This window comes from Octopus sinensis, linkage group LG5 (assembly GCF_006345805.1).
Source record: "Octopus sinensis linkage group LG5, ASM634580v1, whole genome shotgun sequence".
NCBI classification, from domain to species: domain Eukaryota; kingdom Metazoa; phylum Mollusca; class Cephalopoda; order Octopoda; family Octopodidae; genus Octopus; species Octopus sinensis.
In genome coordinates, this window is record NC_043001.1 from 37,984,172 (window position 1) to 38,004,478 (window position 20,307).

The 20,307-nt window shown below is 37.2% G+C and overlaps 1 protein-coding gene across 1 annotated transcript in view; it reads left to right on the top strand.

The window, feature by feature from the left end:
• The first annotated feature begins 17,105 nt into the window (after positions 1-17,105).
• The window catches only part of LOC115211795 (pyridoxal 5'-phosphate synthase subunit SNZERR), a 31,344-nt gene continuing 28,142 nt past the window's right edge, over positions 17,106-20,307 (top strand). Inside the window, exon 1 of the mRNA XM_029780497.2 lies at positions 17,106-17,414. Within this exon, the coding sequence (XP_029636357.1) occupies positions 17,378-17,414 (37 nt within the window). The 5' untranslated portion in view covers positions 17,106-17,377. The remainder of the gene's footprint in view (positions 17,415-20,307) is intronic.

Below are 20,307 nucleotides of genomic sequence, written 5' to 3' on the forward strand. Positions count from 1 at the left end.
AATTCGATGGACAACAAATTTGTTGTCCATCGAATTTGTTAGTTTGATCTGGCAAAACTGCAGCTGTAATACTTTGTATAGCATCCCACAGATCTACCTTACTGTTGTACTGTTTGCCTCCTTCATAGAGTTTCTGTTTGACGATTGACCAAAGGTTTTCTATTGGGTTCAAGTCAGGGCTTGACAGTAGCCACTCCATTATTTTGTCTTCAGCAAATAGTTTGCACTCAAGAAACCCATGATTTAGGTGAGAAGCATGTGATGGAGCATTGTCATGCATAAATATACACTTTATTTTGAAACTGTGAGGCTGACGCTTTTACCATTCAAAGAAAAATTTGATCCAACAATTCACAATAATTAGTACAGTTGAGTTTTACACCTTCATCAATTCTAAATAGTCCAGTGATGGTTCTATTAACAATACCAGCCCATATCATTACACCACCACCTCCTTTTTGCCGTCTTGACAGAACCCATCCTTTAGCCCATCCATCTGGACCATCTAATGTGACATGCGATTCATCAGTGAATATGACATTTCTGAAACCTGTTTTTAAGTACTTTCTTGCCCACTTTAGATGTTTATCAATATTAGTTGGAGATATAGGAGGCTGGCGAGGAGATTTTTTCACAGAACCAATGTTGTGAAGGACTCTACACATTTTCATTATTTACATTATTTATATTTGACAGATATTTGTTCTCATCTTGTTTGTTGTTAACACATTTCAGCTGATATACCCTCCAGCCTTCATCAGGTGTCTTGGGGAAATTTTGAACCTGGGTTCTAAGGTATTTTTCAATGTTGTTATTATTATTGTTATTATTCAGGTCACTGCCTGGAATCGAACTTGGAATCTTGGGGTTAGTAGCCTGCGCTCTTAACCCCAAGATTCCGAGTTCGATTCCAGGCAGTGACCTTAATAATAATAATAATAATATCAAAAAATACCTTAGGAATGAGAACCCAGGTTTGAAATTTCCCCAAGACACCTGATGAAGGCTGGAAGGTATATCAGCCGAAACTTTGTGTTAACAACAAACAAGATGAGAACAAATATCCGTCAATTATAAATAATGTACATAATTCCTCATCTCTTAAATATAGAACAGTATCTACACATTTTGTCTCTCTTTACTCCAACAATCCCAGCCATATTAAAACCCTTATCACTACTGAGTAGTGGGTTTTTAGTGACAATGTGTTTCAGCTGATGTTTATCTCTCGTGGATATGTTCTTGAACCCATTTCCAGACCTTGGTTTCCTGTTCTTTGTTATATCTTCAATAGTTTTCTTGATTGTTTGATGATCTCGGCTAAGCTGCTTCGAAATATTCAAAGAGGTCATGCCATCACTTTAAAGCTTAGTTATTTTCTGCTTTTCAGATGCTGTAATATCTTTCTTTTTACCCATGATTATATTATGACCTGCAAAATAACAAAAACATATAATTAACACTTTAAAAATATAAATTCCAACATTTACATAATAACTTCAGACAGCCAATTTCAGTAAATTCTCAATTACTCACGAAAAAAGATCAGATGTATGTCAAATTTTAGCCACAATTACAGAAGGGCATTTGTACCAACATCCTAAAATTTCAGCTTTCTATATACGTGTACATTCATTTTATTAAAAAAAAACAGATATGCATATCTTCAGAGGTGTACATATATAGGCACAGAAGTGGCTGAGTGGTAAGTAGCTTGCTTACCAACCACATGGTTCTGGGTCCAGTCCCACTGCATGGCATCTTGGGCAAGTATCTTCTACTACAGCCTTGGGCCAATCAAAGCCTTGTGAGTGGATTTGGTTGATGGAAACTGAAAGAAGCCTGTTGTATACGTGTGTGTGTGTGTATGTTTGCGTGTCTGTTTGTCACCCCACCATTGCTCGACAACCGTTGCTGGTGTGTTTACGTCTCTGTAACTTAGCAGTTTAGCAAAAGAGACTGATAGAATAAGTACTAGGCTTACAAAGACACACACACACACACACACACACACACACATATACATACACAAAGCGCTTCTTTCAGTTTCCATCTACCAAATCCTCTCACAAGGTTTTGATCAGCCTGAGGCTAAAGTAGAAGATACCCAAGGTACCACACAATGAGACTGACCACATGGCTGAGAAGCAAAGTTCTTAACAACATAGACACACTTGCACCTATGAGCCATGCCTGTTCTTATAGCCACGGCTGCACCTATGTGTGCTGTTTGGGAAGGTTTGTTGATTTTTAAGATTTTCTGTTGATTCATGAATTATTTCAATTTGTTCAAACCTACTTGTAGCATCTCAACACTTTCTCACTGGAACTCATGGAACAAATGTTCTCATGACAACTCCTGTTAGAAATTTTCTGTAATTTGTGCAAACATTATTTTCCAGTCCTTTAAAGTTTTTTTCTGGTTTCACAGACAACAATCCCATATTACCATATTCCATATTGTTAAAGTCAATTTGAGAAAAATTGAAAAATTTGATACTGATACATGCTTTCACTGTTGTCTAAAGACTTGAATAACTAGAAATCATCAGTGAAGAGCAATTAATGATGACTTATAGTTTTAAATATATTTGAAACTAAATTGTTAGATGAATGTTCTTACTTCTGCCAAGGAAAACTATCAAGCATTTTCAGTGTGTCTCCTATTTGCTCTCTCAAAGATTTCTGTCTAAGTTGCTATAGAAAGATGAGGGTTTATCATATACTCTCTAAGTGTTATTGTTCCTTGGTAAACGAGTTGCTTGTCAATGGCAAATCATTGCTTATCTGATTACAGATTTTAGCAGCCTGCTGATACTAAATTAATGCTTAGGATACTAGAAATATTGGTTTCAAATTTTGGCACAAGGTCAACAAGTTTAGAGGAAGGGGTAAGTTGTTCACATCGACCCCAGTGCTCAACTGGAACTTATTTCAAGGGCAAAATCGACCTCAGTGGAATTTGAACTCAGAATGTAAAGACAGATGAAATACCTATTTCTTTACTACCCATAAGAGAGGCCAAACAAGGACAGACAAACGGATGAAGTCGATTACATCGACCCCAGTGCACATCTGGTATTTATTTTAGCGATCCTGGCAGGATGAAAGACAAATTCGACCTCGGCGGAATTTGAACTCACAACATCCAAGTCGACCATATGCCGCTATGCATTTTGCCCGGCCTGCTAACGATTCTTATTTCTTTATTGCCCACAAGAGGCTAAATATAGAGGGAACAAACAAGGAAAGACAAAGGGATTAAGTCGATTACATCGATCCAAGTGCGCAACTGATACTTAATTTATCGACCCCTAAAGGATGAAAGGCAAAGTCTACCTTGGCAGAATTTGAACTCAGAACGTAACAGCAGATGAAACACCACTAAGCATTTTGCCCAGCATGCTGATGATTCTGCTAGCTTGTCACCTTATGAGTACAAGAGATATTAAAAGCAGAAATTTTAACCTGCCATATGTCAGACAGTATGGTGTGTTTCCAATGTAGCTATTTTCTCAGAAACATTCTCAGGTTAGTAAATCTTTCAACTAGATTTTATTTCAGTAGTTTTATAGCCTGTACTTAATGTAGAATGACAATAGTTTTTTTAGGTCAGCACCAAGTATGATTAGCTATTAATTTACAAAAGTAACCTTTACTGCCCTATTTAATTTTATTCCATATGGATCAATATTTCTTTATTTTTATGATAGATGTGCCAGCTGATTGCTTTATTAATATTTTAAAGTCTACATTTTAAAATGAAATATATATGTAATTATTTTAGCTTTTATTTCTTTTTGTTTATTTTCCCAATAATCTTATGTGCAAATATTTTTATGAATATCCTTTCAATCTAGGAAGTCTTTTGAATCAGTTGGCACTTATTACATGCAGTGTTTTCTTCATATTTTAGCATTAATAAAAACAAAATAAAAAAATCTAAAAACTTACCAAGGCCTTACTACAGTTGCTTGGGGACTAATCTATAGTTCTTATTGTTAGAAATGTGTCATAAGGGAATCTAAAGATTTCTTCCGTAACAACAGTGTCAATAATAATAATGTTTAAAGCACAAGGCCATGAAGTTTAGAGAAGAGTGAAATTGATTAGACTGATCTAAGTACATGACTGGTACTATTTTATAGTCAAGCACAACACTAATTGACTATAGAACATGGAAGGTAACAATAGTTACTGGCAGGTATTTTAGATATTTTGTCTAGCACTTTACTGACTCTCTCTCTCTCTATATATATATATATATGGCTGTGCGGTAAGTAGCTTGCTAACCAACCACATGGTTCCAGGTTCAGTCCCACTGCGTGACATCTTGGGCAAGTGTTTTCTGCTATAGCCCCGGGTCGACCAATGCCTTGTGAGTGGATTTGGTAGACGGAAACTGAAAGAAGCCTGTCGTATATATGTATGTGTGTGTCTGTGTTTGTCCCCCTAGCATTGCTTGACAACCGATGCTGGTGTGTTTACGTCCCCGTCACTTAGCGATTCGGCAAAAGAGACCGATAGAATAAGTACTGGGCTTACAAAGAATAAGTCCCGGGGTCTATTTGTTCAACTAAAGGCAGTGCTCCAGCATGGCCGCAGTCAAATGACTGAAACAAGTAAAAGAGTATATAAAGAGAGAGAGAAAGGGAAAGAGAATGATTCTATATACATACATGTGGGTGGGGTGAAGAATTTCACAAAGGAGATGACAAGGGACTGTTGCAAATGGGTAGTGTTGAAGAATACTTCCATTCTAGAACAAACATGGCAAAGAGAACACTGATGAGAATTTACAAATACTTTTACAAAGAAATAACTGAATGTTCAATAATATCATCATCATCATCACCATTTGACTTCTTCCCAAGCTGGAATGGTTTGATGTGGGTTGCTACAATTTGAATCAGTTCTTTTCTTACCTGGAGTTACTAACCCCCTAGATTGGTACAAGATCACATCTCACTTGCATGCTCCATTTTGATATGCTTTTAATGGTTGAATGCTTTTCTAACACCAACCACATTATTTAGTATACTGAGAACATTTTATCATGATACTGGTTCTAAAGAGGTTGACATGTCTTTGACAAGACTAATGGTTCCCTATACCCTATATAGTCACCTCTTCTTACACTAAAGTATACTGGATGCATTTTATTGTGGTCCAACACTAGAGAAAGTGTCTGGTCTTCTGCAAGATTTAAGGATTTTATACACTCTATTTTATCTGTACATAAGAGACAATGTGACTGAATGGCTGAATAGAAGAGAGATTATAATGGGAGAAGCTGAGTGACAGGGGTAAGAGGTTAGAGGATATATTAATGGAAAAGTGAGAGAAAGTTATGGGCAGCTACATGCCAATTGTTGTGAAGGAGATTGAATAGGAAAACCATGAGTGATACTATCAAGAAGAAAAAGGGGTGAGAGAGAGGTAAGGTGATTGAAGAGGGAATAATGGAAGTGAGATGTACTGATGGTAGAGAGAGATAGAAAAAAGAGAGAGAGAGTGAATGATGTATGTCAATGATGAGAGATAGATGAGGGAGTAATGAAAGAGAAAGAGAGAGAGAGAAAAGGGAAGAAAGAAAAAATGATGACAGAGTGAGGAAGTGATATATGTCAACAATGAGTACCAAAAGTAAGAGTGATGACACCTATCAGCAAAGTTCTCAGATACATGCAATTTCAAACATTGCATCTGATTTTAGCCACATATTTCAGATTAAAATTCAAATCACACAAATTTTCTGGGAAGAAATGGTCTACAAATAAATTATCCTTTTGATAACAATAATTTAGTCTCATGAATTATATTTAATTATTACTTTTCCAAAGTAGAGAGAAGAGTCTATAAATTAGAATCACAATATAAACTACAATATTATTGCAGGTGCATTTCAATCAGAACAGCTAGAATTTTCTTTAGAACTGTCTTCCTTGTTTAACCCTTTGGCATTCAAATTATTCTGTCAAATGTAATGCTTTTCATTCACACTGTTTGGAATTAATCAAGCATTATCTTGTAGCTTTGAAAGACAGCGGGCTGGTAGAACTGTTAGCACACCAGGTGAAATGCTTAGCTGTATTTCATATGTCTTTATGTTCTGAGTTCAAATTCCAACGAGGTCAACTTTGCCTTTCATCCTTTCGGGTTCAATAAATTAAGTACTAGTTGCATACTGGGGTTGATCTAATAGACTGGCCCCTTACCCAAAAATTTTCTAGAATAGAAAAGATTATCTTGTAGCTTAAAGATCTTGATAATGTGATTGTATATTTTTAGAATGATATTGTAGGGTAGGTGTGAGAGGCCAGATCTCGTCAGTTTGAACATAAAACAGATAGGATATATGGGCCTGATATGGCCAGTTTAAATGCTAAAGGGTTAAGTAAAAATAAATAAAACCCTGGGTATATTTGAGTATAATTTTGCTTGTCTATGACTTCCAGGTGAATTGGCAAGAATATATTCTCTTATGCCTATAGTTGCAGCCTGCCCAAGAACTGGCAGAACACACACCTTGTGTATGAGTGTTCGATATTGTTTATTTATATAGAGAGCACCCATGCAGTGCCACATACAACCATCCAGCTCACTCTGTAAAGTGGTTGGCATTTGGAAGGGCATCAAGCCATAGAAACCAAGCCAAATCATGGAGTCTGGTGCAGCCCTGTCAACTTGCCAGCTCTAGTCACACTGTCCAACCCATGCCAACATGGACAACAGACATTAAATGATGATGATCTGTGTATATATATACATATATATATATATATATATATATATATATATATATATATATATATACACATATCTATTTATACATATATTTATATATCATCGTTGTCATCATCATCATTTAACATCCGCTTTCCATGCTGGCATGGGTTGGACGGTTTGATTGAGGAATGGCAAGCCAGTAGGTTCCACCAGGCTCCAATCTGATCCAACAAGGTTTCTACAGTTGGTTGCCCTTCCTAACGCCAACCACTCTGAGGGTGTAGTGGGTGCTTTTTACATGCCAATGGCATGGCAACCAGTCAGGGTCCACTAGCTTTGACCACATCCAGATAGTACTTTTTACATGCCACCAGCACGGGAGCCAGTCAGGGGGCACTGGCATCAACCATGTTCAGATGGCACTTTTTACATGCCACTGGCATGGGAACCAGTCAGGTGGCTCTGGCATTGACCCATGCTCGAATGGTGCTTCTTACGTGCCACCAGCACAGGTGCTAGTCAGACAGCACTGGCCACAACTACGATTTCACTTGACTCAACAGATCTTCTCAAGTACATCACATCACCCGACACTTCAAGGATACTTTTAAGTGGGCCAGTTATGCAACACTGGCATCGGCCATGGCTGCGATCTCACTTTACTTGCTGGGTCTTCTCCATCACAACATATCTCCAAGGGTCTTGGTTCCCACAAAAATCATTTGCACATCAACAAAATATGTTTTAGTTAGGATATTGATTGAGGTTTTTCTCTCATTTTTGTTTTTCTTTTAAAGCATCATCATCATCATCAATTAACGTTCATTGTTTGTGATGACATGGGTGGGACAGTTTGACTGGCTGGCATGCTGGAAGGCTGTGCCAGGCTCCAGTCTGATTTGGCATGGTTTTCTACAGCTGGATACCCTTCCCAATGCCAACCACTCTGAGAGTGTAATGGGTGTTTTTATGTACCACTGGCATGGGTGCTATTTGCATGACACCAGTATCTGCCATTTGCTCAGCTTGATGGATCTTCTTCTCAAGCATGACATAGTGCCAAAGGTTTTGGTCATTGCCTCCGTAAAGCCCAACACTAAAAGGAATTTGGCCACTTTGTCCCCATGGGGTCTAGTACTCAAAAGTAACTCAGCCACTTTGCCTCTGTGAGGCCCAACACTTGAAAGGAACTCAGCCAATTGCCTCCATCTATTTAAAACTGTATACAGCTATGGTACAACCACACTTGGAATTCGCATCATCAGTTTGGAACCCCTATCTTGCTCAGAACATTGACCTCCTGGAATCTGTCCAGAGACGTGCAACCAAATGCATACCCTCTATCAGACACCTACCATATTCTGAGCGCCTTGTTTCCCTGGGCATGGATTCACTGAAGCTCCGGCGTCTGGCAACGGACTTGGTTTTCACCCACAAAGTTATCAACAACAACACTGAACACCTTTTTGATCTCCATGTGTCTAACACACGTGGACATGCCTACAAAGTCAGAAAACAACACAGTTCCCATGACTTTCGGAAACATTTTTTCACGCTCAGAGTTGCTGAAGCATGGAATAAACTGCCTGCGTCAGTTGTTGACTGCCATGACACTGCATCCTTTAAGGCCCTCATGCTTTCCGAAATCTGCCGAAACTACACCTGATTATATATACACTTTAGATGAGTTGTAGTGCACCTGAGCACTGTACACAATTATTATTATTATTATTATTATTATTATGAGGCTCAACGCTCAAAGGAAGTCAGTCACCTTGCCTATATGAGATCCAACACTCGAAAGGAACTCAGTCACTTGCCTCCATGAGGCCCAACGCTTGAAAGGAACTCAGCCACTTTACCTCCATGAGGCCCAGGCCCAATGCTCGAAAGGAACTCAGCTACTTGCCTCCATAAAGCCCAAAGTTCAAGGTTGATTTTCTTATGTGCCACCAGCACAGGTGCGCTTGGCTTGACGAGTCCTCTTAAATAGAACACATCACCAAAGGTCTTGGTCACTAGTCATTGCTTCTGTGAGGTTCGAGGTTCAAAGATCATGCTTCATCTCATCTCATGTCTTCCTAGGTCTGCCTCTACCACAGGTTCCCTCCACAGATAAAGATTGGCACTTCTTTACACAGCTGTCCTTGTCTATATGCATCACATGACCATATCAACACAGTCACCTCTCTTGCACACTTCATCTGGTTCCTCTTATGCCTAACTTATCTCTCAAGATGCTTACACGCTGTTGAGCATGCACACTGACATTGCACATCCAGCAAAGCATACTGGCTTCATATCTTTCAAACCTATGCAAATCCTTGGCTGTTATAGCCCATGTTTCACTGTCATGCAGCATTGTTTGCGCACAGGCATCAAACAATCTGCCTTTCACTTTGAGAGAGAGGCCCTTTGTTGCCATCAGTAATAGCAGCTCCCTGAACTTGGCCCAACCTAATCTTATTCTCACAGTTACACTCTTAGAATATCCACCTCCACTACTAACCTGGGTACTTAGATACCAGAAGCTATCTCTTACCTGTAGCTTGCCCCACTGGTAATGGAGTCTATTTTCCGCACATGTTCAGCATCTATTATGCCTGTGCACCTCCCACATAGAAAGGATAGTTTCTCTGTTAATCTTCCTTTGATGTTGCTGCACCTTTTGTGTGTCCAAAGCTTACACTAGGTGCATCTTATGCAGTTTCTACCTACACCTTTTTCACAGATTAAGCAGGGCTATCTACCTGAAGGGATTTGTGATTTGTCTGCCTTCCTACTTACTATGACTTTGATTTTTGCTAAGTTAACTCTAAGGCCCTTTGATTATAGACCTTATTTTGATACCTAGAATTTCTTCTCTAGCTCAGGTAATGATTCAGCTATAAGAGCAAGGTCATCAGCATAGAAGAGCTCCCAGGAGCAGCCTGTCTTGAATTCCTCTGTTATTGTCTGGAGGACTATGATGAACAAGAGGGGGCTGAGCACCGATCCTTGGTGAACCCCTACTTGTACTCTGAATTCTTCACTGTACCCATTGCCCACCCTCACCCTACTAATAGCATCCCTGTACAAGGCTTGTACATTCTTTTATTCATATTCTCTAATTTATTAGAAGAAAATTTGTTAAATTTACATTTTTATATCCACAAGAACTTGACGTAATTTACTATAGTTTTAAATGTGTTCAGATATTGTATCAATTTAAATATCTCTGTTTACAATCACTTTTAACTTATTCTTATTAAATGATTGAGTTTCTTTCCTTTTGTACCATAAAGATACTGTTTCCTTTAGCTGTTATAGTGTATTGTAATGAACTCTATACTCCTACATCGGTAGTCTGTGAAAAGTTTTAAAAATTGTAATTATAAGGGTGCCAAATTTCATCTTGTCCAAGACAGCTGCAACCCTAGAGTCAGCCCTGCACATGCATGTACGCACACACACACACGCACACACACATACACACACACACACGCACACATGGTTTTTGCAAACTATAGAGAATGCTTGTTGAGAAGGATGAAAAGAAATTTCTAAAATGTCTATAAATTCCAATCATCAACCTATAGCTTCCTCTGTATATGTGTATTGGTAACAGACCCTCTCTCTTAGAATCAAGCCTACAATATCCCTTTGTAAACAGGATATCATTTAGTAAATAATATCTTATCTCTATATATTTTAGTAACAAAATAATTGCAAGTGCTAACTGTTTACACAGACAAGTAGACACATCTTTCAATATTTATTCCAGCCATGACATGCTGGCAAAATTCTTAGTGGCATTTTCTCCATCTTTACAATCTGAGTTCAAATTCTGCTGAGGTTAACTTTGCCTTCCATCCTCTTGGGCTCGATGAAATAATTACCCGTTAAGCACTAAGGTTGATACAGTCAACTTACCCCTTCACCGATATTACTGGCCTTGTGCCAAAATTTGAAAATACTATTTATTCCAACCAATAATATTTTGTGGTAGCTATGATAGATCATCAGCAAACATCAAAGATCTGCTGCTGTCTGTTGTATTTAAGTACCAAACTGCTGATAGAATGTTCTAGTTCTTCGGCATTTGTTTTCTTTTGATTCTAACCTTTGTTTAGAGGTTGTCTTGGAATGTAGCCAGGTACTATGTTCCATCAGCTCCACACATAAAGACAACTTTCTCATAGTTCCCATTAATACTCACGTTTCTCTCTCAACTTGCTCACATGCACATTTACAATCATTCTATTTTTCTCTCACACATTCATACAATGGGTATAACTGGAATAACACTAGTACACACATCTAATGTGTGTGTGTGTGTGAGAGAGAGAGAGAGTAAGTGAATCCTTAACTCATCCACGCTGGACTTTTTTCTGACTGAATTTTACATTTCTTTAGCTGAATTCAAAGTAGCAAAAAAAAAATCATCTGAAAGGCAGTGTTTCTGCTAGCATCTACAATAACATTACACATACATTAGAGGGAGAAAAAACAAAGGTTTTATTCAATATCTTAAACAAAACGATGAAACAGAAAAAGAATGTTAAATCAGTCTTACATTTGTCATTATTTATTCAGTGACTATTTTCCAGGATTCGTAAAAATCATGTTAAATGTCTCACTGAAAAATGTCTTCAAGAAACATGATAAGGGTACAGATTAGAATGTGTCAAAGTCATTATATATGAAATTTAAGAAATTTGAGAAGCTCCTTATAAAGTTTCAAACATGTCTTCTGATCCTGTTATGCAACATGAAGCTTAAACTTCTGAATCTCAGATAGGAGATTTCAGTCCTCTAGTGATAATGACTCTGTCTTAGACAGCGTAAATGTCAGCAAAATTGTGTAGAACATCATTGTAGAACTGTCTACCATTGTTTCGTTAATTATTATTTGTGATTACTTAACTGATTATTATGCCAATGCACATGTAAGTGCACTAGCATCAGCAAAAAAGAATTAGCTACAGAATTAGATGTACAGCCCATTTTTAAAAGAAAAAGATATTGCCAAAATAAGTAGTTTGAAAAGGTGCATTGATCATCGATGACGTTTGTCATACAGATAACCCAGAAAGAAGTTTTATAAAATCACGCATAGTACTTGACACAGTTCTAATTCTTTATCAGAGAAATATGAACAAAGTTTCTATTAAAAAATGGGTATTTTTAAATAACAAATGATTTACCAGATAAAAATAAACTGAAATTATCATGTGTTATTTTGAAAACTAGGTTCCAAAAAGAAAAAAATTAAATTGTGATACTAATGGTTATGATCTCTTGACTGAACTAGATATTGGGAAATGTATTTATTCCTAGGAATGTAAAACTTCCAGCAGAAACCATTAGATTCATCAACAGCCATAAGTTAAGGAATGCCATGCAAAATCAGTGGATTATATAACGATTGATTCATACAATATCTATAGCTATGGCCATAGGAAAGAGAAGCCTTAAGAAACTAAAGTTTATGAGGACATTTATCCTGCCCTTGACAAATTCATATTTTTTTAACATTTTCATCATCATCATCATCATCATCATTTTAACATCCACTTTTCCATGCCAGCATGGGTTAGATGGAATTTGTTAAGGTAGATTTTCTATGACAGGATGCCCTTCCTGTTGTCAACCCTTACCTTTTTCAAGTGAGGTAATATTCATCAATGACCAGACATGTTTTCACAGGAGATTAGAAAAGTGAGGCACAGCTTGTATGATGGCAATATTCATTTAGATCACCATGTCGCACACATAATGTCATGAAACATGAGCCTGGTGTAACCTTATTAGATGGGTAGTCATGGAGGTATTTTTGGTTTTGTATATTTATACCTCAGTGTCACTTTGATGGCATGTGCTACTCCCACACTCAGTAATAATAAAAATAATAAATAAAAGAAGGAAAGGAAAGAAGATGCCTAAAGTTTTTACATTCACTCATTGATAATCAATGAAGATGATGGCTTCAACTATATGGTGCCTTAACCTTAGGGAATGCATCCATGTAAGGGACTAGAGAATCACAATTACCCCCACCTATACTACACCATCCATGTGCCTGACCCTACAGAAGTGATGGAATTTCATTGTTGCAGAAGTATGGAATACCCCAGCCATGCCAACAAAACGTTTTGATACATATTTAGGCTAATTATATGCCACATAGTTTTACTCACTAGACACAGATGCTAGAGTAGCACAAGAGTTTCATTCAAGTGAAGAATAGCTGTGTACACATCAGACTCACTATCATTTTCACATAATATGCCCAGTAGCTTATTGTGTAGCAGCAGTATGTATATATACACATTAAATGCGTGTGCTTTGTGGCACATTTTTGTTTTATTCAAATGAAGCAAAGACGAAATAACTGATCTTCATCTCCATGACTTTGAAGATGGTAACAGCAGATGAATAGGGGCACCTGCTGCAAATAGCAACACACCCTCATGCTAGGTTCGAAACCATGAAGCAGGGCAAACATCTGGATTTGACTGAATTGGATTGCCTATTTTCAATCCACTGCAGGATGAAGGCCTTGGAAATGCCCTCTCCAAAAACCATGACCTGATGTGGAAGCCATGAATTTGAGCTTGAGATCACACTGGTTTGATGAGCCTATTCTTTCACATTGGCTCGACAGCAGATGATAGTTGTATACAAATAAAAGTGGAGGGGAAGAGAAGACACACATATACACACACACAAAGTAATGATGATCATGATGCACACACAACTGAGTGCAATATATATGAATGCATATATATTATACACACATACATTACACTCATATATACATATAATATCATCATCATCATCATTTAATGTCCTATTTCTATGCTCTCATGAGTTGGATTCACTACTTTGCAATTCTGAACACTTCACACCTCTGATCCTCACACTTGGCAAATCTCTTACCATCTGTTATTCCTTTTGCTATGTAAGCCTGTTGTCTAGTTGCCCTTCTGGCTGTCTGATATAATTCTCTACTTCCACCATTTTTCCAGTTCTATCTCTTTGCCTTTATAGCACTCTCTACCTCTTTGTTCCACCACCATGTCCCTGTTGACCTTGCTGGGACTTTGCACAGCCACAGATTTGGTCTGTATCCCTCAGTAGATTGTTCCACAGGAACTTCTAATTGTCCTCTGAGCTATATGTCCCCACAGTTTACACTAATTTTCAAAACGTTGAAATAGAAAGACATGGCTTATGTTGCAGCTGTCTTGCTTCTGACTAGCGTTTGAAGCTTCCCTATTTTTATAAGTAATTCATGGCTCAAATTAATATATTAGCCCCATCTTTCTATTTCAACTTTTTGAAAATCAGTGTAAACTGTGAAACTGGTTATATCTTTAAATACAATAACAAAAAATATTTTAACTCACAGAGGCAAAGTGGCCAAGTTCATTTTGAATGTTGGGCCTCGTGGAGGCAATGTCTGAAACCTTTGGCATCATGTCATGCTTGAGAAGAAGACTCATCAAGCCAAGCAAAATCACAATCATGGCAAATACCAGTGTCATGCAAATGACACCCATGCCAGTGGCATGTAAAAACACCCATTACACTCTTGGAGTGGTTGGCATTAGGAAGGGCATCCACCTGTAGAAAATCATGCCAAATCAGATTGGAGTCTGAAGCAGCCTCCCAGCATACCAGCCCTGATCAAACCATCCAACCTATGCCAGCGTTGACAATGGGCGTTAAATGATGATGATGATATTCATATAATAATGGTATTATAATAATTTTTTACCCTATTAAGTTATAAATAATTCTGATGAATCTAATTTGGAATGGATCATTTCAATGGCACCTATTGAACCAATGGTTGCATATATTATTGCATAATATAGCAAGATTGATGAGATCAAATTCAGATGAAATAACTGAAACTCATGTATTAAAAAGACTTCACTGCTCCATTCTTCTTTTTTTTCTCTCTCTCTCCCTCTCTCTCTCTCTCTCTATATATATATATATATATATATACCGGAGTAAACACATAAATGTGAAACAAGGTGGAAAAAAGAGTACTCAAATACCAGTGGTAGAGTAATATGCTTTATTTTAAGCAGCAGAAAATTCAACAAAATCTATTGCTCTGAGTTTCTCGTTGCCGTTCCAAAAACTGTCTGATGAACGGCAACGAGAAACTCAGAGTAACAGATTTTGTTGAATTTTCTGCTGCTTAAAATAAAGTATATATATATATATATATATATACATATATCTGTATGTATATATGTGCATACTTACATATATATATTTAGAATAATAAGGTAGTCAGAATGTTGGATGATTATATATATTTTTTAATTACATTTTATTTACACTTTTAGTGCTTTCTTCCATTATTGGAAGATTTCTTGGCCTTTTTATATATAAAAAATTGTGGAGTTTTCCAAGCAAAGGAGAAGAAAGAGGAAAAAAGTTTGAGAAGGAAGCGGGAGGCTAAAGAGGTTTGGCTTTCGTATTGGTATGGTCAGACTTGTTTGTTTAATACTTAATGACCTTTTAAGGTGGGGAAGGAAAAAGAATTTTTGCATTTGAATTGGTCACGGGTATATATATGTATATATATATATATATATAGTAGGTACTGTAAATTTAGGGCGAATACTTGATAAGTGTAAGCACCTGTATATGCCAGATAGTAGCAGGGGTGAGAGAGAATATATCAAATAAAATTTAAAATAGAACACAAAGGATATCGCAGTACACATGTTTCAAGCTTTATAAACAATCCGTTCTTACATCAGTGTATTATTGATATAAAAGATGGTTTAAAGTTCTCTTCATTGAGAGAATGGATGTTAAAGCATGATGATGATGATGATGATGATATGTACATACATACAAACATGACAAAGGGCCTCTCGCTCAGAGTAAAAGGTAAACTGTATGATGCATGTGTACGAACAGCCATGCTACATGGCAGTGAAACATGGGCCGTGACTGCTGAGGACATGCGTAAGCTCACAAGGAATGAAGCCAGCATGCTCTGATGGATGTGTAATGTCAGTGTGCATACTCGACAGAGTGTTAGTGCCTTGAGAGAAAGGTTAGACCTAAGAAGCATCAGATGTGGTGTGCAAGAGAAACGACTGCGCTGGTATGGTCATGTGGCAAGAATGGATGCGGATAGCTGCGTGAAAAAGTGCCACTCCCTAGTGGTTGAGGGAACCTGTGGAACAGGTAGACCCAGGAAGACCTGGGCTGAGGTGGTAAAAACACCATTCGAGCGTGATCATTACCTGCGTCGCATTACTAGCACTTGTGCTGGTGACACATGAAAAAACATTCAAGCGAAGTCGTTGCCAGTGCCGCTGGACTGGTTCCTGTGCAGGTGGCACATAAAAAGCACCATTTGAGCATGGCCATTGCCAGTATTGCATGACTAGCCCTTGAGCCGGTGGCACATAAAAGCACTCACTACACTCTCGGAATGGTTGGTGTTAGGAAGGGCATCCAGCTGTAGACACTCTGCCAGATCAGATTGGAGTTTGGTGCAACCATCTGGTTTGCCAGACCGCAGTCAAATTGTCCAATCCATGCTAGCATGGAAAGCAGACATTAAACGATGATGATGATGATGATACACACACATACATACATATATATATATATATATATATATATATATATATATATATATATATATATATATATAATATATATATATATATACATATATATATATATATATGTATATATGTATATATGAATGCATATTCATATATATATATGTACATTCATAGCACCCATTATACTCTTGGAGTGGTTGGCATTAGGAAAGGCATCCAGCGGTAGAAAACCATGTCAAATCAGACTGGAGTCTGGTGCAGCCTTCCAGCGTGCCAGCCCAGTCAAACCGTCCAACCCATGCCAACTTGAACAACGGACGTTAAATGATAATGATATATGTGTGTGTGTGTGTGTGTGTGTGTGTATGTATGTATGTATATATATATATATATATATATATATATATATATATATATATATATATGCATACATACATACACACACATAGATAGATAGATAGATAGATAGATATAGACAAAGTGTGGTAGCGTGGGAAGGAGTTTATTCATAACAGCAGTTTCGCATTTCGATTGTATTTATTATATAATACTCCTATTTTCATACTTAGTTTATATTCTCTTTTCTATCGCTGTTGCTTTCTCCCTGTTTTGTCAGATTTTAATCTATTAATCTTTTCTCCTCGCATCTTTTCTTTCTCTTACTATTTCCTCTACTTCGTAACCGCCTCTCTTTCTCTCTCTTTTTTTCTCTCTCTCTCACTCCGTATGCTATTGTTCCCGTTCTCTCTCATTTGTCATCACGTTCAATATTGCCAAATATATACTGCTTCTATTTCTTTCTCTCTTACCTTCTCGAACTTGAACATGCACACGTGTATGTATCTGTGTGCGTGTATGCGTAATTGTAATCCGATGTACGTATCATGTGCGTGCGTGACTCTACGTATACATGCAGCTTGTCTGACTGTCGGTCTTGCTTTAATAGGTGTCTCTCTTAACCCGATTCGTTCAATCCCGGCGAAGCTCACGAAGCAAGAGCGATCCTGTTTATCAGCTGCCTCTACGTTTTATCGCAACTACCATAAATTCCTGGTATGAGTGGACAAACAATTGCTACTGGTATCACCACCGGTAAGTGATGTAAAATAGCTACCAATTTTTCTGTGCCTCTTATTTGTGTTTAAAATGCCGTGCCCTGCTATTTTACGATGTAAGAGGCTTAGAGAAGGCGATTTATCTTCTTGCTTTTACCATTAACAACTGTAAATATTTTCGGTGTCACATATATCACCGTTTATTCACACTATATTCATGATAGATGTAAGAATAAAGGGCCATAGTAACCAATAAAGTCCGACATTGAACTTAATTCCCACATAAGTGCACATCTATATGCACGATATTCCCCTATGTGAGAACACACGCGCGCACACACATATGAACGTCGATCCAACAAAAAACATCTATTTTGTTACAAAACGGAGCCAAATTCCTTAAATCATACCCTACCATCTTAAAACTAGTAGGGAGACAATTTTGATTAAATTCTCGATGCATTGTCTGCAAATTAGATGGGATGTTCATGACTGGAACGCTTTGATCGTTGATCTGCTCCATCAGGGTTGGCATACAGCAAAACAATAACATAACATAGATCAGCGATTACTGAACCGATCGAGGTATATTGAAATTTCATGTAGAGACATTAGACAGCTGATAAATATAATTATACTCTATGTTTCGCATTGAGTACTCTTCCAATTTGTTATAAACAATGTTCAGTTACTATATGAGCGTGTATAAATAAATACGTGTATGTTTAACACGCTAAAGTGTGAGGTTTTCTAAAAGATATGCGGAGATGAACAGCCGATCTATCATGTGTATCTTCATAACTTGTTTTGTCTATTTCTGCATTGATTAAATAGAACTATGATCAATGAATCTATTCATTCATAATCGCCTCACTTTTTTTGTTTTATAGAGACTATGTATCCAGTACTACAATATCAATTTTAGATATTTCTTACGGTGGTGGGATGGGATTTAAGGGAAATTTGGCTGCTATTTCTAGTTGGTTGACCAACTATGTAGAATTTCCTAGTTATCTTTCAAGTAATTGGTATTAAGAGCCGGCGCCTCGAGCTGGTATAAGAATTGTACATTAACGCTTATGTAACCCTAACTTTAATGGTCATGAACAATGTTTTTGCTTGTGAATGAATTAAATTACAGCATCCAGTTCAGCTACTCTTCTTTTTTTTTTAATGGTTGTGATGACTAATACTTGTCCAAACTATTATATCAATCACGTATCGATTTGCATTGCTAACGGGTGGTTTCTCTTTCAGGGGATGTAGCTTTGGTAATCATTAAATTTAGATTCTCCCTGCCTTCAAATTCCTCTGAAATCATCAATAATCTAAATCGGTTAATCCCCGAGCTGGACTCATCGTTTACTTCAACTGGAGCTAATTTTACACGCAATTAGAAAGATATTCGTCACTAGATATATTTTATTGTGATATATATATATATATATATATATATATATTTGAATATAAAATATAGTTTTAGTGGGCTGGGTATAAGTCCTTCAAAACAAATGATGTCATACGATAACCTCTCGACAGATTCATAAGCTCTGTTTATTTGTGCTATCATTAAAACTGTAGGCCTACAATGTTGATAAACGATTTGTGTAAGGGTTGGAGAATGCTTCATAAAATTAAATCTCACCTTAATCGAAGAGAAGAAAGATAGTTTATATTTCAGAGTTAACCTTAGTTCACCTCTGATGTTGTATCAATCAATATTGTAGTGGGTTCAGCTGTTGTTTAGCCCCAGGCCAACCCTGACCAAGCAAACCTGTGATCTAAGATGGTCTTGCTATGGTCATTCAATCTTTCTAAATTGAGTGTATATAAAACATTATCCACGTGTTAATTTTTAAGAAAGTGGAATATGCTTGGGGGCGGGGGGATGATTGCAGTTTCTTGTAGGTCGTGCGACCAGATGGAAGACTCCTTCATTAGTTACTTGTTTAGCCTTAGATCAGTTCTAAGCAATAGCATTTCAACCAAGATAATCTTTCTTTCTTTCTTTCTCTCAGTATAGTGTTCGTGACCACTTTATCCTATTCTAATGAGACTAGAGTATGGTTTGAGGGTTAATTGGCTGATGTTTCTAGCAGAGCGAGCAACTATGATGAAGCTGCTTTGTTGGTTCAGCAATGTTTATCCTCATGTCAGTTCTAATAGAGCAGGCCTGTAATCAAAAACATTCCAGCCGTGACTATCTAGTTTTTTTCTTCTTAAGTACATAGAACCCAGTACCACGTTATCCAACGAGTCCTTTTTAAGACTGTTGAGTGTGATTTGAGGGAGCTCAGGCTGTTATTTCTAGCAGGTTGAACGACAACGTGAAGATTTCGTTGGATCGTGTTTCCTTCAATCACTAGATTTCTCTTCCTTCGCTAAAAGGATTTATATATTTTTTATGTTACTGTGGTAGTATTTTTTTAACCCTTTCGTTCGCGTCAGCTTATTTACTAGCCACCCGTATCATATAGCATAGAGCTAATGTGCATGCAAGCTATTTGCTCTCTGCGATATTCTTTCAGCATCTAATTTTTTTTTCTTTTTGCAAAGTTCACATACACACACGCTCTCTCTCTCTCGTTCTCTCTCACACATACACACGTTTGATATAATCCGCATTTAAATTAAGCCATCAGAAGCTTCTTAACTTCATTCAGTTCACGCTATCATTTCTCTACTTTTGGAATGTTTTTTTATAACATTTTAAAGATCTAACCTTTGGCTGGTATTTGTTTGTTATCTCCTAATACTTCATAATTACATATTTCTTAACGTTCAGTTTATAAACGTTACTTACCGACAAGCCACAAATACTTTGCACTTAGTTTGTATGTGTTACATATAATAAAATTCATATCAATAAATTCTTATTCAAAAGGAGTGGCTGTGTAGTAAGTAGGTTGCTTATCAACCACATGGTTCTG